Source organism: Oncorhynchus masou, chromosome 28, assembly GCF_036934945.1.
Source record: "Oncorhynchus masou masou isolate Uvic2021 chromosome 28, UVic_Omas_1.1, whole genome shotgun sequence".
In the NCBI taxonomy this organism is placed as follows: Eukaryota; Metazoa; Chordata; class Actinopteri; order Salmoniformes; family Salmonidae; genus Oncorhynchus; species Oncorhynchus masou.
Genome location: NC_088239.1, coordinates 45,377,763 through 45,400,175, shown reverse-complemented (window position 1 = coordinate 45,400,175; position 22,413 = coordinate 45,377,763). Strand labels below are relative to the sequence as shown.

General features: G+C 45.7%; 1 protein-coding gene across 5 annotated transcripts; it reads left to right on the top strand.

The window, feature by feature from the left end:
* The first annotated feature begins 231 nt into the window (after nucleotides 1-231).
* Nucleotides 232-22,151, top strand: LOC135517656 (mucin-5AC-like). 5 transcript variants are annotated; one of them, XM_064942160.1, is made up of 27 exons: nucleotides 232-343; nucleotides 840-1,068; nucleotides 2,113-2,803; nucleotides 3,397-3,500; nucleotides 3,636-3,701; nucleotides 3,854-4,003; nucleotides 4,157-4,290; nucleotides 4,437-4,531; nucleotides 8,847-8,901; nucleotides 9,088-9,222; nucleotides 9,426-9,665; nucleotides 9,793-9,838; nucleotides 11,425-11,642; nucleotides 11,781-11,892; nucleotides 11,977-12,385; nucleotides 12,853-12,987; nucleotides 13,996-14,032; nucleotides 14,175-15,607; nucleotides 15,738-16,751; nucleotides 16,880-17,887; nucleotides 18,028-18,858; nucleotides 18,957-19,016; nucleotides 19,118-19,371; nucleotides 19,551-19,816; nucleotides 19,979-20,333; nucleotides 20,566-20,908; nucleotides 21,094-22,151. In XM_064942160.1, exons 2-27 carry the CDS (start codon nucleotides 860-862, stop codon nucleotides 21,226-21,228), a joined length of 8,535 nt encoding a protein of 2,844 aa, XP_064798232.1. In that variant the 5' UTR covers nucleotides 232-343; nucleotides 840-859; the 3' UTR covers nucleotides 21,229-22,151. The 5 variants fall into 5 exon arrangements, with proteins under 5 accessions (XP_064798232.1, XP_064798231.1, XP_064798230.1 ...); XM_064942159.1 differs by having other exon boundaries at nucleotides 11,977-12,394; nucleotides 19,554-19,816; XM_064942158.1 differs by having other exon boundaries at nucleotides 11,977-12,394; nucleotides 19,982-20,333.
* The last annotated feature ends 262 nt before the right edge of the window (nucleotides 22,152-22,413 follow it).

Sequence of the window (22,413 nt, the reverse complement as noted above, 5' to 3'; positions counted from 1 at the left end):
GACTCAAGGTTCCTGCCCTATGATGTGATGACTTATGCGTTTGATATACCAACAGTTAAAATCATGTTCTAAATAAAGTACTGCTAGCTAGTATGCATTCAAATAATATTGTGGACCTGTCCCTTTCAATTTTGCAATGTAGAAATCACATGAACACGAGCTGCTGTTCTAACTTTTGGCCTTTCAATCACTTAAACTACTATTCCCACAATCCCTTTCACGAATGACACTTTGACGTCATCGAAAACATCATGGTGGACTCGTGTGTGTGCATGGAGCTAGACTTGGATTAAAACGTCGACCATATGGAATATATGTCGAAAAGCTGATCATTAAATACGAGGTTTGTATTTTTATGGATTACAATACGTATTTGGAGAAGTGGCAGTTAGTATTACATTGCTACATTACTTTCCTAGACGTCTAAAGAAAGCGTGACTGCTAGCTAACTGTTAGCAAGTTTACACCTTTCAGCACGCTATTAATGCTCATTCGTCGTTACTACTATGTAAGACATGCTAGCTAACAAAATATAGTGAGCTGAAATTGAAATTACTTTCTTACTTTACGTTTTCTGGTGTATTTCCCTCGCTGACTTACCCGTGGTAGTCAGCTATGGTATGTGACTGACACGTAGCTGACGTTAGCTAGCTGAGTCAGAAGATAAGTGAGCGACATTTAGCAGCTGAGCAGACTTCCTGCAGCCAACAGATGCATTTAGTAGCTAACTAGTTTATACACAAGCCATTGATGGTCATTTCCCCCAAAAAAGGTTCGCTTGCTAGCAACCCTGAGCTCTGATGTGTTTGTTATAGCTAATGTCATCATCTGTGTCACAGCCTCTCTGTAGTAGGACAGAATGCTTCGCAGATCCAGGATCAGTGTTCGTCCGAACGTCAGGCCAGCAGGTAGAGGGCCAGCCCCAGCCTCCTCCCAGGACACTCCACCTTCCCAGGAGGCTCCAGCTGCAGTCTCCCAGGCCTCCGAGGACCTTCCCCAGGCAGGGGGCCAGTGCGTGAAGGACACCACCACAACTGCAGCGCTAGAAGAGTCCACCACACCCAGAGAGTGAGTGCCAATCGATCAATGGGGAAAGGGGGATACCTAGTCAGTTGTACAACTGAATGCCTTCAACTGAAATGTGTATTCTGCATTTAATTCAACCCCTCTGAATCAGAGAGGTGCAGAGGGCTGCCTTATTCAACATCCATAATTGAATCAAATGTATTATAGTCACTTTTACAGCTAAATGTGTAAATGCAAGAGGTGTGGCTGTCAGTGACTGTTCTGGAGGTTTATAATCTCTCGTAGGATTTCCAATTTTGTTGTAGAAACTACTCAAGGTAACATGGGTCGTACACATGGTTTAAACTAGTCTGATGAATTAGGCTGTAATACACTTCATTTGTATATGCAGCCTGAAGCTAATGCCTGCAAAATTGTGTAAATGTTTAATAAAAATACATTTAAACTTAGTATACCGGTTGTCTGTGCGGTTTGTCCTTCATTTGCTAAAAATTTGAGACAAAATATCCACAGGAAAGTATTGTTTACCAGATTTTGTTTTTTAGCGAGCCAGTAGGTATATGATTTGGCACCAAGGTAAAGTTTGTTTTTGTATTGGATCTTTTTTCATTTCGTCAATAGCTTTGAACTAAGCATGCCATAGCAATGAACCTTTTGTATTGTAGAACAATCCACACCTTATTTTTTAAAAAATATGGAAATCTGAAGAAAAAAATTGAAATAAATGAAAAAGTCACACAAAAAAGGTCTGGATAGTTTTCCATCCTCCCCTGATTCAGAATATATAATTTATTGTCACAGTCAATACTTTCCTGTGGAGATTTGTCTCACATTTCAAGCAGCTAAAAGACAAACCGCACAGACCACATGGAGAGTAAGTTTAAATTTAAATGTATTATACATTCTGGCTCATAAGAAACATTTACACAATTTTGCAGCCATTGGCTTCAGGCTGTATATACATATTAATCAGACTAGGTTTAAACTTGGTTTTGCCCCAACAACCATCCACTGACTGTGGTTCAGTGTTGCTCACGTATTAGCTGATTGTCTGCATTGTCTCTGACCCTTTTGTCTTTGGTGTAGGGATGGAAAAGACCCAAATGGCGAGGCTTCCAGCAGCACCCCCTCTGCCGGTCTTCAAAGGAGGAAGCGGTTCTCTGTCATGCCAAACCTTGCCAAACCCCGGGTGGCCGCCACCCCAGCCCTCACCCGCTCCTCTCCCAGGACCCCCAAGTCCCCTGTAAGAGCGGGCACTGAGACTCCAGCTCCAACCCCTGAGGCTCCAGAGGCCCCCAGCCAGACAGATTCTGGACCCCCACAGGGCATGAGATCCCCAAGGCGGAGGCCCTCTGGAGGTAGTAGGCAGGCCAAAGGACAGCCCAAATCCAGGCCACTGTCCCCAGCTTCCCCAGGCCCTACAACAACCTCTCTGGGGAATGTGGCAGTGGAGAACTCATCCTCGTCACAACAGACCCCGCAGGCAGCAGGCAAAGGCAGCATCCAATCAGATCTTCTGAAAAAAACACCAATCATTAAAGTTCCATCCACTCCGTTAGAGATGGTTCCATCGTCCTCCCTTCCAGACAAAGAGGGTATCTCAGTATCAGAGAGAGCTAAGACTCTGGTCGCCAGGTCTGTGTCTGGTGGGCTCACCGGGCTGGCACCAGGGAAGTCCAGGCTTAGCAGGTTCCTGAATGACCCAACAGACCTACAGAGGCTGGCTAAGGCCCGGAAGCTCAGAGAGCTGCTGAGACAGGAGATGAACAAGGAGAAGGTGAGATTGGTTTTAGTCTCACTGGTGATCTTTAGTTCAAAGAATAAAGTGATGCTAGAAAGGTTTTGTATAATTTCAGCCAGTAATTTTGAAAGTAGCGCTCACGAGCCAAAACGGATCCCCAGTAATTGTGCACAACTGTATTCAACATCATCCATTTACTCTGTTACGTCCTGATTTTATTTTTTAAAATTAATTAGTATTTTACAAATTCCAATTCGTACAATGTTATTAATTTGTATGTGCTTAAGATCCCGTCAATCTATTTTTTTGGCTGGATAATGTAATCTTGTGAAGCTAACACCATTATGCATGTTTGATAACACACAATCTGCACAGAATGTAGGATTATTATGTTAAACGCTTCTCTAGGCACTGTCAATGTTTGAAGATACCAAGAACTGCAACGAATTAGCATATCTCATACACTCACACTGATTGTGTTTTAGATAACAGAGGTTCTTCAGTTAAACCAGTTGTTGCTGTCACCAAGAGAAGCTGCTAGATGACAACAGAGCACAGTGTTTACTGCCATTGTTTAGATGCTTGTCATGCCACTGAATCTTAACATTGTGATGTTTTTGAACGTGCAGAAACGGAGCAAAGCCAAGGTGTGTGTGAGCGAATACACACTAGATCCCTCTAAAATGACCATGAGAGATCTCATCTACTACCTGCCTGATACCAACCCCATGACGTAAGCTTACACCTTCAGTGGGTGTGAGTCTTGGGGGGGGGGGGTGTATTTGTTGGGCACAGTCAGTGTAAATCTATGTTCTATTTTAAAGGGTTTTCTGAGGCGTAAGTTCCCTGTGTTGTGTTTTCCTTCCAGGTCTTATCTGGTAGAGGAACAGAGGGAGAATGAGACTGTCCTCCCACTCACCCCACCAAGAGAAGAGTAAGACCGTATCATGTTCAAGTTTATTTTCCATTTCTAGAAAATATATATTAGGCAGGCAATAAAGTGTGTGAAATATCATCTCACAATGTAACAACCAAGTGAGCTGTGCTATTTAACCCAATTGAAATTGTCATCTTTGTCTTGTACAGGTCACCTGAAAGACCCCCAACACCGGAGGCCCCAGCTGAGATAGCCAGCCAGGGAGATGAAGATGAAGATGAGGATGAGGATGACGATGGGGTGATGGTCCCGCGGGTGAAGGTGGCAGAAGACGGCTCTCTGATCATCGATGAGGAGAGGTCAGCGACGTCTCTGTTTCCTAATTGAAAAGCATTTTTTTGATTTACTTCCTGAATTGACTCACTGATTTGACTGAATTGGACTTTACCCCAATCCTGTTATGTTTGGATGTTACTTAACTTTCTCCCCGTGAATGTGTGTGTGTGTCCCAGTTTGACGGTGGAGGTCTTGAGGCAGAAAGGGCCCAACCCAGCTGATGATAGAGACCCCATCTTTGAGCGTGGCTCCACAACCACCTACTCGAGCTTCAGGAAGGGGACACACGTCAAGCCCTGGTCCAACAAAGGTCTGTCTGACAACCACTACATGGGTCCAATAGAACTCTACACTATCCCAATATTTACGTAATCATCAGTTACACCTTAGTTTACCTATGTTTGTGCATGTTGAAACCAAAACTACTAAAACAAAGTCTTTGTGCTGTTTCTTCAGAGACGGACATGTTCTTCCTGGCCATCAGTATGGTGGGAACAGATTTCTCCATGATTGGACAGCTGTTCCCTCACCGCGGTCGCACCGAGATCAAGGTATCACGGATAGTCTTAGCTGTGTAATTTATTATAGTGTTATTCCTGATTTAGCCCCATAAGTAAGGCCCTGTGTTTTGGTTGTTCATGTCACATAACCTGAATTGTAAAGGCACAGGGCTATGGTCTGTCTGTCTGTCTGTCTGTCTGTCTGTCTGTCTGTCTGTCTGTCTGTCTGTCTGTCTGTCTGTCTGTCTGTCTGTCTGTCTGTCTGTCTGTCTGTCTGTCTGTCTGTCTGTCTGTCTGTCTGTCTGTCTGTCTGTCTGTCTGTCTGTCTGTCTGTCTGTCTGTCTGTCTGTCTGTCTGTCTGTCTGTCTGTCTGTCTGTCTGTCTGTCTGTCTGTCTGTCTGTCTGTCTGTCTGTCTGTCTGTCTGTCTGTCTGTCTGTCTGTCTGTCTGTCTGTCTGTCTGTCTGTCTGTCTGTCTGTCTGTCTGTCTGTCTGTCTGTCTGTCTGTCTGTCTGTCTGTCTGTCTGTCTGTCTGTCTGTCTGTCTGTCTGTCTGTCTGTCTGTCTGTCTGTCTGTCTGTCTGTCTGTCTGTCTGTCTGTCTGTCTGTCTGTCTGTCTGTCTGTCTGTCTGTCTGTCTGTCTGTCTGTCTGTCTGTCTGTCTGTCTGTCTGTCTGTCTGTCTGTCTGTCTGTCTGTCTGTCTGTCTGTCTGTCTGTCTGTCTGTCTGTCTGTCTGTCTGTCTGTCTGTCTGTCTGTCTGTCTGTCTGTCTGTCTGTCTGTCTGTCTGTCTGTCTGTCTGTCTGTCTGTCTGTCTGTCTGTCTGTCTGTCTGTCTGTCTGTCTGTCTGTCTGTCTGTCTGTCTGTCTGTCTGTCTGTCTGTCTGTCTGTCTGTCTGTCTGTCTGTCTGTCTGTCTGTCTGTCTGTCTGTCTGTCTGTCTGTCTGTCTGTCTGTCTGTCTGTCTGTCTGTCTGTCTGTCTGTCTGGTGTAATGTAATGTAATGTAATGTAATGTAATGTAATGTAATGTAATGTAATGTAATGGTACATATATGTGTGTTAAAATCCCCAGCTACAATATACAATAATGAGGCCTCAGGATGTAAGGTTTCCAGTTTGAATCTAGTCCAGTAGTGTGTGTGTGTATATATATACACACACACACACTACTGGACTAGATTCAAACTGGAAACCTTACATCCTGAGGCCTCATTATTGTATATTGTAGCTGGGGATTTTAACAAAACAAATTTGAGATCAAGGCTACCTAAATTCTAACAGCATACCCTCGACCACTGCTACTCTAACTTCCATGATGCATACAAAGCCCCTCTCTTCGACAAATCCTACCACGACCCCATCTTGCTCCTACCGTCTTATAGGCAGAAACTCAAACAGGATGTACCAGTGACGAGAACCATTCAATGCTGGTCCGACCAATCGGAAACCACGCTTCAAGATTGTTTTTAACACATGGACTGGAATATGTTTCGGTCAGCCTCAGAACAACATCGTCCTATACGCTGACTTGGTGAGTGCGTTTACAAAGAGGTGCATTGGAGATGATGTACCCACTGTGACTATTAAAACCTACCCTAAACAGAAACCGTGGATGGATGGCGGCAGTCGCACAACTGAATGCACAAACCACCGCATTTAACCATGGAAAGAGGTCTGGGAATATGACTGAATATAGACAGTAGCTATTCCCTCCACAAGGCAATAAAACAAGAGAAATGCCAGTATGCTCCCTATCCCAGTCTGTTGTCCCCACATGCTTCAAGATGGCCACCATTGTTCCTGTACCCAAGAAGGCAAAGATGACTGAACGAAATGACTACCGCCCCGTAACACTTACCGGCCACACTGGACCCACTTCAGTTTGCATACCGCCACTACAGGTCCACAGACGACGCAATCAGCCTTCACACTGCACACTGCCCTATCCCATCTGAACAAAAGGAATACCTATGTAAGAATGCTGTTCATTGACTACAGCTCAACCTTCAACGCCCTAGTACCCTACAAGCTCATCATCAAGCTGGAGGCTTGATGTTCAAGTTTCAGTTTCATTTCAGTTTGTCCGTACAAACTCCCTGTTCACCCACGACTGTGTGGTCATGCACGCCTCCAACTCAATCATCAAGTTTGCAGACGACACAACAGTAGTGGGCTTGATTACCAATAACGACGAGACGGCCTACAGGGAGGAGGTGAGGGCACTCGGAGTGTGGTGTCAGGAAAACAACCTCTCACTCAACGTCAACAAAACAAAGGAGATGATCGTGGACTTCAGGAAACCGCAGAGAGAGCACCCACCTATCCACATCGAAGGGACAGCAGTGGAGAAGGTGGAATGTTTTAAGTTCCTCTGCGTACGGACAAACTGAAATGGTCCACCCACACAGACAGTGTGGTGAAGAAGGCGCTATAGCGGCTCTTCAACCTCAGGAGGCTGAAGAAATTTGGCTTGTCACCCAAAACCCTGACAAACTTTGACAGATGCACAATCGAGGGCATCCTGTCGGGCTGTATCACAGCCTGGTACGGCAACTTCACCTCCCTCAACCGTAAGGCTCTCCAGAGGGTAGTGAGGTCTGCACAACACATCACTGGGGGCAAACTACCTGCCCTCCAGGAAACCTACACACCACCCGATGTCACAGGAAGGCCAAAAAGATCATCAAGGACATCAACCTCCCGAGCCACTGCCTGTTCACACTGCTACCATCCAGAAGGCGAGGTCAGTACAGGTGGATCAATGCTGGGACCGAGAGACTGAAAAACAGCTTCTGTCTCAAGGCCATGAGACTGTTAAACAGCCATCACTAACATAGAGAGGTGTGCATATTCTCATTCACTTCTTTAGATTTGTGTGTAGTAGGTAGTTGTTGGGGTATTGTTAGATATTACTGCACTGTTGGAACTAGAAGCCCAAGCATTTCGCTACACTCGCATTAACATCTGCTATCCATGTGTATGTTACACTTAAGATTTGATACCATTCAAAAGTTTGGGGTCATTTAGAAATGTCCTTGTTTTCCATGAAAATATACATGAAATAAGATGCAAAGTGAATAAGATATATAGTAAAGACGTTGACAAGGTTATAAATAATGATTTTTAATTGAAATAATAATTGTGTCCTTGTCACTTTGCTTTTGTCAAAGAATTTTCCATTTGCAGCAATTACAGCCCTGCAGACCTTTGGCATTGTAGTTGTCAATTTGTTGAGGTAATCTGAAGAGATTTCACCCCATGCTTCCTGAAACACCTCCCACAAGTTGTTTTGGCTTGATGGGCACTTCTTAAGTACCATACGGTCAAGCTGCTCCCACAACAGCTCCAATAGGGTTGAGATCCGGTGACTGCTGGCCACTCCATTATAGACAGAATACCAGCTGACTGCTTCTTCCTTAAATAGTTATTGCATAGTTTGGAGCTGTGCTTTGGGTTACTGTCCTGTTGTAGGAGGAAATTGGCTCCAATTAAGTGTCGTCCACAGGGTATGGCATGGCGTTACAACATGGAGTGATAGCCTTCCTTTTTCAAGATCCCTTTTATCCTGTACAAATCTCCCACTTTACCACCACCAAAGCATCCCCAGACCATCACATTGCCTCCACTATGCTTGACAGATGGCGTCAAGCACTCATCCAGCATCTTTCAATTTTTAGCTACACATCAGCCAGAGCGCAGTCAGTCTGATGATAGAATGCCCATTTGTGAATTCTCATCTGAGTGGAGAAGTGCAACTGAAGCATAAGATTTGTCTGATGCCGAGCAGAAATTACAATAAGGAGCATTTTAGGTCTGCGTTTACAAAATGCAGAAAGATATTTATTTTTTTCCTGCGGGAAATTCTGCGTTAACGTTCAAGTTTAACTTGGTCGTTATAAGTAAGTGGCTGAATAATTAAGGTAACAGGGCATCATATTGTGTTAGCTTTCTGCCTTGTTTAAGAAGTGAAAGCCCCTTGGATGAGTTATTTGAAATGCTCTCTCTGCTACCCCCCCCCCCCCCTTCTCTGAGCAGAGCAAGCAGGCTTGTTGCCCGAGCGACTTCATTTGCGCTCGTTAGCATATTTAGCTAGCAGCCTCCATGGAAATTCGCCATTACTTGCACTCATTTTGTTAGCATTCTGGTAATGGATGCCCAATGGGCTTTTCTTTTGTGTGTTTTTGGCACCCTCTTGTGTGCTAAGTTGCTAATACCATAAAACCCAGGATGAGAAGGACGGTAAATGAAGATATGAAGGTCTGGGTACCGCCCAACCCTAAATACTGTAGATCGGGGCTGTAGCACTATACAACTGCACTAGGTTGTGTTACTGCCGGTTTGTAATTTTGTCTCCTGTTTTTTGTCTTTCAGAACAAGTTCAAGAAAGAGGAGAGAGCAAACAGCTGGAGGATAGACAAGGCCTTCAGTAAGTTTTGAAAACATTATCAGAAGGAATTTACCGTTATAGACGTGATTCAGGAATCCAATTCATCTTGGTCTTTTCTCTGTACTGACTGTACTGTTGGAGTTAGGAACACAAGCATTTCGTTACAGTCGCAATAACATCTGCTATATATGTGTATCTAACCAACAAAAATGTGATTTGATTTAGAGGAGAAACGCAGGCTGGATCATGAGTTCTTCACTAGTCTCCTGGAGAAGATCTTGGCTGCAGAGGCAAAGAGGAACAAAAATAACAAGTCCCCCACAGAGAAGATACGGATCAAGAAAAAAATCAAACAGAAAGGTAACTAAGATACATTATTTGGTCATGTCGGGAGTTCCACCACAAAGTCAATGCCTGAAATTCTCAGTATGACATCTCTCACCTATGTAATCTGGTGAAAGACATTTATTCATAGTTAAAAGGTAGTAATGTGTTCAGCCCACGCATTATCCGTCCTTGCTCCCTGTATGAGTCTCAATATCTCTGCTCTCACTGTCCATCAGAAAAGAAAGCGGCGAAGCAGCTGAGCGACGTGGAGGAGGAGGGGTTAGACGCGGAGATGGACACAGAGGAGGTGGAGGGAGAGAAGGAGAACGAGAACGTCTCTAACGAAGGGACCACGCTTTCTTCTGCTCCCACCCCTAAGAGAAAGCGCAAAAGTAGGGATGGTGGAGGAGAGTCCTCTCCTGAAGAAGCAAAGGATGGAAAGAAAAAGAAGATTGACCTAATAACAAGTGATCAGGGTACAGTAGAACTTCCACGACTTCAGTGGTGCTTTTCACAGTAGCCATATAACAAAGTGAAAATATACAAAATCTAGTAACTCATTATTAATCTTACTTACTGCCGTTGTTTCCTCTGCTTCCTCAGAAGAGGCTGGTGTACCTGAAGATTCTGAGGCAGGGCCTCCAGAGAGGTAACTCTTGTAGTTTGTAAATGTCAACTATTTTGTTCTTTACATTAAGAGAAAAAGTGTCAAGTGTTGAAGTAATTTTTAGACTTCATATTCATCATCTCCATCACCACCCCAACATCAACATACACTATACAGACAAAATTATGTGGACACCCTTTCAAATGAGTGATTGCTGACAGGTGTAAAATGGAGCACACCGCCATGCAATCTCCATAGACAAACATTAGCAGTTGAATGGCCTTACTGAAGGGCTCAGTGACTTTCAACGTGGCACCGTCATAGGATGCCACCTTTCCAACAAGTCAGTTTGTCAAATGTATGCCCTGCTAGAGCTGCCCCGGTCAACTATAAATGCTGTTATTGTGAAGTGGAAACGTTTAGGAGCAACAGTGGCTCAGCCGCGTAGTGGTAGGCGACAAGCTCACAGAACGGGACCCCTGAAGCATGTAAAAATCGTCTGTCCTTGGTTGCAACACTCTACCGAGTTCCAAACTGCCTCTGGAAGCAATGTCAGCACAAGAATTGCTCGTCGGGAGCTTCAAGAAATGGGTTTCCATGGCCGAGCAACCGCAAACTAGCCTAATATCACCATGCGCAATGCCAAGTGTCGGCTGGAGTAGTGTAAAGCTCTCCGCCGTTGGTCTCTGAAGCAGTGGAACCGCCTGCACAAGGCCCTGACCTCAACCCCATTGAACACCTTTGGGATGAATTGGAACGCTGACTGCGAGTCAGGCCTAATTGCCCAACATCAGAGCCCGACCTCACTAATGGTCTTGTGGATGAATGGAAGCAAGTCCCCGCAGCAATGTTCCAACATCTAGTGGAAAGCCTTCCCAGAAGAGTGGAGACAGTTATAGCAGCAAAGGGGGGACCAACTCCATATTATTGCCCATGATTTTGGAATGAGATGTTCGACAAACAGGTGTCCTTATACTTTTGGTCATGGAGAGTCCTCTATGAAAATAGTGTTTCTATGTTTTGTGTGGAAAAATATAAAGAAAGATAAGTGTTTCTAATGACATCCTCAACCAATTAGTAGGCAATGCCTACTCACAATGGGTTAAAATATGATGCACACCGACGTCGTCACTGGAAAGACTTATCTTCCTGTATCTAACAAAACATAGAAATGTGCCATTTTCACATATGTTGATGTTGGGGTGGTGCTGGAGATGTTGATTATGAAGTTGAAATTTTTTAGAAATGTCCCTTTTTAAAGGCGCAGTATGCAGATATCGCTCTGCCATTTTCCATTTTGCTAAAAGTTTATTAGTTTGCCTAATTTCAGTTTTTGTAGAGAATCATTATGCCATTTAAACCCCTGTGAAATATTTTTTAAATAACCAAATATTGTATTTTCAACTGTTTGAAGCTGGTGTACAAAACCGAAAGTAAAAGACAAAAAAATAAAATAATTAAGAACGGGAAGCATAGAAATAATGTACATAGAACAGATCTACCGCTTCTTGGACTTGCTTTCGATGAGCATGACAGATCTATAACTCACATTTCTATGTGAATTTGGTCAGGTCGCCCAAAAGATTACATCTTGTAGGTTTAATAATTATGATGCATTTTTTTATTAGTTCAAAGCAGGCAGAAGGGCCTGTGGAAGCAGCCAAGGGACCTGTGGTGATCAAACCAGCCCAGTTGTCCCGCGGCCGATCCCAGAGACCTCTTCCTAACCTGGGTAGGAAGTGGGGCCAGAGGGGCCCCGAGCCCAATACCAAGCCTAACGTTAAAGATGGGGCCACACCTACAGAGGAGGAGAACACTGAAGAAGGGCTGTCTGAAGAACAGGTAGGTCTTTGTCCTGTGACAAATTAATCGTAAATGTTTGTAACATTCTATAAACCCCAAGACTGTTGTCTGAACCTCAGTAGCTGAAAAGTAGTTGAGTGTCTGTGTGGTCCAACCTCTACCTTAACTTACCTTCAGGTAGATAAAGATGGTTCCCCTTCAGTCAGTCAAAAGGAGAAGAAGAAAGCTGGTCAACTCTCTTCATCTGAGGGAGAGGAGGAAGAAGCCAACGATAAACCCATCAAACCCACCAGGTACACACGCACACTGATCCTACATAACTGAAGAGGGTCACAGCCACAGATGGCAGTAAAACTAACTATGTTAATGTATTTCAGGTATGGCAGAATACCCAAAAAGACACAGCTCTTGAATTACCCTGCAAAGGAGGATGGGGACTCGCCCTCAGACTCTGCCCCCACTCCCGCCTCAGACGGATCCCCCTCCACCATGCCCAAATCCAAACCAGCTACCAGGAGGGCCAAAATCAAACCTGGCCCAGCCCTGCCAGGTAGGATGGGCCAATCAGCGGCTAGGAAATCTAAGCTGGTCACCCTCAGGGCGTCCCAGTCTGAAGATGAGGATGAAGATGAGGAAGAAGGAGCATGGAGAGAGGAGGCGCAGGCTGAGGAGGACACCCACAATCCCACAAGCCCAGAGGAGGAGAATCAGGCACCTGCGTTCATCCCCATGAGCCTTCGCTCGCCACAACCTGTCGCCACAGAGGTTGAGGAGACCATGGAGGAGGTGAAAGGGGTGACACACTTACCATTTTCACACTACTGAGCTTAGTAGTAATGCACTGGCCTGGTTACACATCCCCTTTAATTGCTCCACCATAATTGCACCATAGTTGCTGGAAGGGTCCATGTGTAAAGAACAAATCTGAGCCACTATGGAATGGGTTGGCTCAATGCTTTGAAAAAGGTTATTCTACTGTCCCGGGGATCTAGATCCTACATAATGGATCTATTTGTATTTATTTTTAGGTTATTTTATTATTATTTTAGACAATTCACAGTTGCATCCCATTGGTTTACCCATTTGAATTCACTCTCCGACTTGCTATTCACAAAGCGGCTTTAGTTGTCCTACACGTTGGAAACCCAGCACAACCCACCCTGTGTATGTCTTTTTATTCATTTATTTATCATGCATGGTTTTTCTATCCTGTAACCTCCCTTCCATCCTGTCATCCTCTCCCCCGCTCACAGCTCGATATCTCCGTCAACGTGCCTGATGTCCTGGGTATTTCCCATGATGCATTCTGCCCTGACTCGTCATGCGAGCGGGCACAGGGTGGTGAAATGGGCACAGTGCCCTGTGAACATCAGTTGGACCTGTTAGTAGTAAGTCATCATGTGCCCTGTCCTGTCTGTCTACCATCCCTCCTTCATCCATGTTTTTGACCAACATTTTGTCATCAATAGCTAGGTTTCCATCCAATTAGTGACAGATTTTCAGGTGAAAATTCTCAAATCTGCATAAAAAATATATATAAACATTTTCCTACCAGAGATGTTTCAATCAAACAGACTTATAAAAGGCTGTGTGTGATAACGTAGTGCACATAAAAATAACTTTTTACGGTTAATTTCCCAAGTGCCCGGAGGAGGAAAAAACAAGTAAAATGGGTTTACATCGCCTTTTCAACTCTACTGATGGTTCAGTCGCAAAAAAAGAGTTATATACCAACTGTGCCCACTCTAGTCTTGTCACAAGCGCTCCAGCCAACAGCTCGCAGATACAGTGTGGGTCGCCTCCCAACATTATGGGATTTTAGGGGATTTTTATTTGTCAAAACGGCAGCCAAGCATCGATCATCATGTCACCAGAATAAGTCCCTCGATATTTATGGGAAAGGAGCATCAAACTCATCACTGTGCACTTTCACCACCCTGTGAAGTTTATTTCATCTGTAGCCTAATAAACTGCATGCTTGGTAGTGGGAGGACCACACATCGCGTGACTCAAGTTTACTACGTTCTGATGGTTATTATATTATTATTTGCACATTAAGGCGGTTCTCACTGCCATTTCTCACATAATACATTTTCCAGACACTAAAAGATGCCGAACAAACGAATTCTCAACATTTCTGAAATTGTACCAGTATTTACTGTTTCCATCAGTCCGTTCGTGACTTTTTTCATGTGTCAGGCAATTCATCCGTATTAAATGGTTGGATAGAAATCTGGTTATAGTTTCATATTTGAGATTCAGTATATAGCACCTTTCAGAAGTTCTCTGTGTTAAATTGAAATCACAAGCATCCAATTGGGTCAAGCACGGCTGCTGTTTTGCTCCAGACTCTGTCTATGTTATGAGGACTAATGTTTTTGTTTTCTTCGTTCTAGGATGTGATAGACTTCCTGTCTCCAGATAACATGGAAGGTAGGTTGGTCCTTTCAAGAGCTGATATCTATTGTACCACTCTTAAGTAAAAAAATATATACAAAATATAAACGCTCTCCCTCACACCACTAACTATTGAATGTTCAACTGTTTCTCTTCTCCTCTCCCCTCTGTGTTCCAGTATCTGAGGAGAGCTACAACGAGGCAGCTAGAACCCTTCTGGCCATCGGCAACCTCACCCACCTGTCTCAGGCGGCTGAGGCCTTCACTGCCGGAGCAGATGATATCATCACGGAAGAACGTTCAAATGAGGACCAACTGTACCAGATGACACCACAGCCCACTGACCAATCACAAACTAGCACCATTCCTTCTGAATCTCTTAGGGTCACTGAGGCATCACGAATCGCTGAGGATTCTGTACCTGTTGCCTCGTCAACAACAGCCTCTGTCCCTGTCACCACGACAACAGCCTCTATCCCAGACTCCAAAATAACAGCCTGTGTCATAATTACCATGGCAACAGCCTCTGTCCCAGTCACCACGACAACATCCTCTCCTCCAGTCACCTTTACCACAACGGCCTCTATCCGAGTCACCACATCAACGGCATCTGTCCCAGTGCCTCAGAGCAGTGATATGCCCACTCTAGAAACTCCACCCATAGAGGGGCCTCTCAGACAGATGGAGGGGACTGATATTGGACACGCCTCCAAGATGGAATCAGGTTCTGAAGTGTCAGAGGGCTCAGAGCAACAGACAACCTCACAGAGCAGGAGGAGCCACTTCCCTATGGTCAAACCCAACGTGGGACGGGCTGCCAGGACCACACAACCCAAACAGACGACCACTCCACTGTCAGAACCAACACAGACTACCACCACACTCTCTGAACCACCACTTGAGCCTATGCTGAATATCACCACAACCTCAGAACCACAGCCTACCATGCATATCACCACAGAACCACCACTGCCTACTGAGAGTATTAACACAGAGTCAGAAACGCAGCCCAAACAGAGAACTACCACACACTCAAAATCACAAACCACCACCACACACTCCAAGCACCAGCCCACCACAAATATTATCCCACACTCAGAACCACCGCCCATTCAGAAAACCAGAATAGCGTATTCAAAACCACAGCCTACATTGAATACCACCACAAACACACTCTCAAAACAACAATCTACACAGAGTACCACCATACTCTCACAACCACAGCCCACCCCGAGCCTTGAGCAGCCAAGTCCAGTTACCTTCATGCCCATAGTCCCAGAGTCCCCTCTGACATCATCAGAGGAGGTGAAGGGTCACGATGGCCGTAAGGGAAATACTTCCTCTTCCCTCAGTGCTGGAGGGTCCCAGTCAGGGACATCAGATTCAGACCAGCCCAAACAGACAGGTCCTCTAACCCGTAGGGCCCGTTTACCTAAACCCAAACCCAACTTGGGTCTCACCGCCAAAGCCGCTACACGCTCTGCAGTCCAGGTACCAGAAAGCAGGCCAAGCACTGAAGTCCAGACACCAGAGGAAGCTGATGAGGTTCCCATGGAAATACAACAGATCCACCAAGTCGTCCCCCTTTCTGACATCATCGATACTACCCAGGTAGGGCTATTATAAATATCAGCTATTGGTTTAGCCTAAATGCTATTTATAATTGAATGTGTTCCAACAAATATGTCTAATTGTGTTGCAGTTGCATTACCTGTGTGTGTGTGTGTGATTTTATTCATAGGAGGAAATACAACAGATTCACCAAGTCATCCCTCATCCACCCATAGAGGGGCCTCTCAGACAGAGGGAGGGGACTGATATTGGACACGCCTCTCAGGTGGAATCAGGTTCTGAAGTGTCAGAGGGCTCAGAGCAACAGACAACCTCACAGACCAGGAGGAGCCACTTCCCTAAGGTCAAACCCAATCTGGGACGGGCTGCCAGGACCACACAACCCAAACAGACTACCACCACAATGTCAGAACCACCACTAGATTCTATGCTGAATATCACCACAACCTCAGAACCACAGCCTTCCATGATTATCACCATAGAGCCACCACTGCCTACTGAGAGTATTAACACAGAGTCAGAAACGCAGCCCAAACAGAGAACAACCACACACTCAAAATCACAACCCACCACAAATATCATCCCACACTCAGGACCACAGCCCAGTCAGAGAACCAGAGTAGCGCATTCAAAACCACACCCTACATTGAATACCACCACACAGTCAGAACCACCCCAGCCCACACTAAATTCCACCACAAACACACTCTCAAAACAACAATCAACACAGAGTACCACCAAACTCTCACAACCACATCCCACCCCAAGCCTTGAGCAGCCAGGTCCAGTTAGACTCAGACCCAGAGTCCCAGGGTCACCTCTGAGAGCATCAGGAGAGGTGAAAGGTCACGATGGCTCAAAGGAAAATACTTCCTCTTCCCTCCGTGCTGGAGGGTCCCAGTCAGGGACATCAGACTCAGACCAGCCCAAACAGACAGGTCCCCCAACCCGCAGGGCCCGTTTACCTAAACCCAAACCCAACTTGGGTTGCACCGCCAAAGCCGCAACATGCTCTGCAGTCCAGGTACCAGATGTGGCTTCCAGACCCAAATCTGAGGTCCAGAGACTAGATACTGGACCCTGCCTTAAAGTACAGACACCAGAGGAAGCTGATGAGGTTCCCATGGAAATACAACAGATCCACCAAGTCGTCCCCCTTTCTGACATCATCGATACTACCCAGGTAAGGCTTTTATAAATATCAGCTATTGGTTTAGCCTAAATGCTATTTATTATTTAATGTGTTCCAACAAATATGTCTGATTGTGTTACAGTTGCTTTACCTGTGTGTGTGTGTGATTTTATTCATAGGAGGAAATACAACAGATTCACCAAGTCATCCCTCATCCACCCATAGAGGAGGGGCCTCTCAGACAGAGGGAGGGGACTGATATTGGACACGCCTCTCAGGTGGAATCAGGTTCTGAAGTGTCAGAGGGCTCAGAGCAACAGACAACCTCACAGACCAGGAGGAGCTACTTCCCTAAGGTCAAATCCAACCTGGGACGGGCTGCCAGGACCACACAACCCAAACAGACGACCACTACACTTTCAGAACCAACACAGACTACCACCACACTGTCAGAACCACCACTAGATTCTATGCTGAATATCACCACAACCTCAGAACCACAGCCTTCCATGATTATCACCATAGAACCACCACTGCCTACTGAGAGTATTAACACAGAGTCAGAAACGCAGCCCAAACAGAGAACAACCACACACTCAAAATCACAACCCACCACAAATATCATCCCACACTCAGGACCACAGCCCAGTCAGAGAACCAGAGTAGCGCATTCAAAACCACAGCCTACATTGAATACCACCACACAGTCAGAACCCCCCCAGCCCACACTAAATTCCACCACAAACACACTCTCAAAACAACAATCAACAGAGAGTACCACCACACTCTCACAACCACAGCCCACCTCAAGCCTTGAGCAGCCAGGTCCAGTTACACTCAGACCCATAGTCCCAGAGTCACCTCTGAGGTCATCAGAAGAGGTGAAAGGTCACGATGGCCATAAGGGAAATACTTCCTCTTGCCTCCGTGCTGGAGGGTCCCAGTCAGGGACAACAAACTCAGACAAGCCCAAACAGACAGGTCCCCCAACCCGCAGGGCCCGTTTACCTAAACCCAAACCCAACTTGGGTTGCACCGCCAAAGCCACTACACGCTCTGCAGTCCAGGTACCAGAAAGCAGGCCAAGCCTTGAAGTCCAGACACCAGAGGAAGCTGATGAGGTTCCCATTGAAATACAACAGATCCACCAAGTCTTCCCCCTTTGTGACATCATCGATACTACCCAGGTAAGGCTATTATAAATATCAGCTATTGGTTTAGCCTAAATGCTATTTATAATTTAATGTGTTTAACAAAGATGTCTGATTGTGTTGCTGTTGCATTACCACAGTGTGTTTTTAAAGGGTGTGTATGATTTTATTCATAGGAGGAAATACAACAGATTCACCAAGTCATCCCTCATCCACCCATAGAGGAGGGGCCTCTCAGACAGAGGGAGGGGACTGATATTGGACACACCTCTCAGGTGGAATCAGGTTCTGAAGTGTCAGAGGGCTCAGAGCAACAGACAACCTCACAGACCAGGAGGAGCCACTTCCCTAAGGTCAAACCCAACCTGGGACGGGCTGCTAGGACCACACAAACCAAACCCCAACAGACTAACACCACACTGTCAGAACCACCACAGACTACCAACACACTCTCAGAGCCACAGCCCATTCAGAGAACCAGAGTAGCGCATTCAAAACCACAGCCTGCATTGAATACCACCACACAGTCAGAACCACTCCAGCCCACACTAAATTCTACCACAAACACACTCTCAAAACAACAATCAACAGAGAGTACCACCATACTCTCACAACCACAGCCCACCTCAAGCCTTGAGCAGCCAGGTCCAGTTACACTCAGACCCATAGTCCCAGAGTCACCTCTGAGGTCATCAGAAGAGGTGAAAGGTCACGATGGCCCTAAGGAAAATAGTTCATCTTCCTTCAATGCTGGAGGGTCCCAGTCAGCGACATCAGACTCGGAACAGCCCAAACAAACAGGTCCCCCAACCAGGAGGGCCCGTTTACCTAAACCCAAACCCAACTTGGGTCTCACCGCCAGAGCCGCTACGCGCTCTGCAGTCCAGGTACCAGAAGGCAGGCCAAGCCCTGAAGTCCAGACACCAGAGGAAGCTGATGAGGTTCCCATGGAAATACAACAGATTCACCAAGTCTCCCCCCTTTGTGACATCATCGATACGACCCAGGTAAGGCTATTATAAATGTCAGCTATTGGTTTAGCCGGTTGCATTACCCCAGTGTGTTTTTAAAGTCTGATCTGTGTGTGTGGTGTTTGTATTCATAGGAGGAAATGGAACAGATTCACCAAGTCATCTCTCTTACTGACGTCATTGATTCTACCCAGGTAATTAATTGTATTCCTACCCAAAGATGCCTGGTTGCGTGTAGAAATGTGCTCCTAAGATATGCGTCTCATCTCTGTGTGTCCGACGTTTATATTCACAGGGCGATATGTCTGTCTTTACGGAGGGAAGCTTTTTCTCGCAACAAAGTGATGCTATCTTCATACAGCACTCAGAAACGTCTGTGTCGACTGCTCCGTTGGACCAGGCCCAGTCAGACCCAGATGAGCCTATATTCATCCTCTCCCTGACTGAAATCCCAGTGCTCCCCGCAGGGGAGGAGAATGGCTGCACATCCCAGACCCTCTCTGAGCCTTTCCTTTTTCTACCAGACGCAGGCGCTCAACTGCAGCAGAGGTTAGTGCCTGTCAGTCATCACTAACCCCTTTTCCACTCAGCCCCCCCCCCTCCCACAAATGCAATTTATCTCCCAAATGAATGTACATTTTCTCCTCTTCCCCTCATTCTTTCTCTCTTTCGTCCCTCTTTCGTGTACTCTGTCCCTTCACCTTGCATATTCTTCTCCTCTCCTTCAGCAGTGATATTGTTGCCCCCGGAGGTGGTTTGGAGAAAGGGAATGCTGGTGTCCTCTGTGAAGTCCCTGAGCCTATGTCAGTGGATGAGGTCCTTCCTCAACCCTCATACACCAGTATCAAGGAAGTGGAGTCTGGCTCCACGGTGGGTCCAGTAGGTGTGTGTGCCTCGGCCAAACCCTCAGAAGACTCCATGGCTGATGCAGAGACTAGTGAGGACACGCATCCTCCTTCTAAGAAGAGGAAAGCGCCAGAGAGAGCCAGGAGAGGTGGGCACAGAGTACACCGTAATGCATCTAATACAATGTGTAGAACACTTACTCTCCATCGTCTGTTTGTTCGTTCATTCATTCGATTCCGTTCATTCATCCGTCCATCCATTTTATTGTGTAAAATTCTCCTAATATAATTCTGTCTCTGCTTGTGCGAAGTAGACAAACTGCAGGTGAGACCTAACACTGCAGTAAGGGAACAGACCAGTTGTTCGGCCCCTGCCAAGGAGGCTGTGTCACCCATTACCCCAGACCAGACACCCTCTTTGACCACTACCACCCTCGACACTTACCACCCCACTGCCTCCAGTCCCCTGGCCCAGCCAGGCCCCTCCGTCACGGGAACTGTATCACGACAGGGGGTGGCTGATGAGCCACAGCAGGGGACTGTGGGCTGTTTCGATCGTACAGAGACGGAGCACACGCCGACTGGAGGGGAGGACAATAGTTCTGGGGCGGAGTCTCAGGCTGCCCGTCAAATTACACCGCTGGCTATGAGTGGCCCCTTGAGCAGGTGATTTGTCTGAAATGCATTCGTTCTTATACCTGTCACTCTCCCCCTGTTTGTACTATCTATTAGTTATGAACTCCTCAATTAAAGATTAAGTCGTTAGTAGCTCAAAGGACCTGCTGTTGTATTATAGTTAATTGACAGGACACATTCGATTGTCTTCCATTGATTCGATTGATTAGGAGTGTTAATAATTATTGATTTTAAATATTTTGTATGTTCCTTCCCCCTACAGGCCTGGTAGGAGACCCAGAGGATTCCTGTCTTTCATGTCCAATAAGAACGCCTCCCCTGTAGCTGCCCCCCCCCGAGGTACCAGAGCAGCCGCTCGGAGGCCCCAGGTCAACACCACCCGCCCAGGGGGGAAACGGGCTGCTCCTGCTCCTGCACCTTCCACCACAACCAGAACCATGCTTTCACCTTCCATAATGCATTACACCACCACCCCCACTAGGGCCCCCAGAACCACCACTAAGCCAGATTCTTCTGCCAGGGTGACTCAGGAAAAACCCTCTGATGCCCTGGCCTTACACTCAGACCCAGAGCCCAGTACTTCCCTGTGTACTACAGCTACTGAGGTAAAGAGATGGACAACATCTGGTGATACAGTATTTTACCTATGAACTTTGCAAAAAAACAAAACATTAACCGACTGTTGTGGGTATGATCTTGTATTTTTGGGGGGTTTAAATTATGAGAAACAGAACCCTCATTGTACTCCTGTCCCTCTCGCTATCTCTCCCTCCCCATCTCTCTCCACCAGTCCTCTCAGGTGCCAGCCGCCCAGCCCAGTGCGTCTCCCTGTGTGGACAGCGGTTCAGCAGACGAGGAACCCATCAACGTGTCCCAGTACTTCTTCAGTGACATCTTCACCGAGGTCGAGGAGAATGAGGGATGAGAGGCGGAGGAAGGGAAAGGAGATCAAAAAGGCACTCTTTGACTCTTTGTTTGAATCAAACTGGAGAACAAAATGTTAAATATTTAAGAAAACATGTTTTTGTATCTACCACTGAAATTACGTTTCTGCTTGCTTGTGTTTATGCGAACAAGGTTTCATGCTTACAGCGAACAGATTTGGTCACAAGATGGCAACAGTGAAACCAAACTAGGGATAATTCCTCTTCAAATTTTTGGGGGGACCAAACTGGCGCGCCTTTGAGCTACTTTCCTATATTGAACGATTACGCTTTTTTGGCTCTTTTACCCCAATCATATCATCTAGCCTATTGAGTAATCTATTCATTCTAATAACATATTTATATTTATTTGGTTTACATCTTTTCAAACCACACCAAGCCAGACATTCATGATAATTTCCCTCTATCTGCAAGAAGGAGAATACTTGAAATCAGTGTCAACTCACTCTACTACAGGGACTTTCACATTCAAATTTGTGTTCTTATTTTAAAATTGTTTACATAGGTAGCCATTGTCTAAACATGAGCATTGTGTGTATATATGTTTATTATAATTTAGATCAGATATATTGGAGGGGTATGTACCCTTAACATTTACTTTGGTTTTTCAATATTCATGCATGAACAAGACCCAGCTTTGCAGCTTGAGGGACAGCACAGCAATGTCTCTTTATTTCATGCTCGCTGAAGATACAGGAAATATAATTTAAAATGGCGCTGGAACAGAATCCTCTAGTTTAATCCATGTACAGTGACAAACTCACAGAAACAGTGCACAGATCATGAGTCCAATTTCAGTTCTCAATTATTGATTATGTTCTGCAGCCACTGTTGGTTCAAACTAACATAGCTGTTCTGTAGCTCATGTAAAATATGTTAATAAAGTTTTATACGTTAATGTCTACTTTATGTTTCATGTGTTGTGATAACAGATGAGAAAATAACATTTGATAACTAGGCCTTGTTGCCTTTTTAAGGGCCTTAAGCGAGATTTAGCTGCCCACCTCGCAGGAAAAAAAGTTTTAGTGCCTCCACTTGGCAGTGGGTAGTTTTTCAGTTAAGAACAAATTGTTATTTTACAATAATGGCCTACCCTGGCCAAAACCTCCCCTAACCCGGACGACGCTGGGCCAATTTGTGCGGCGACCTATGGGACGCCCGGTCAC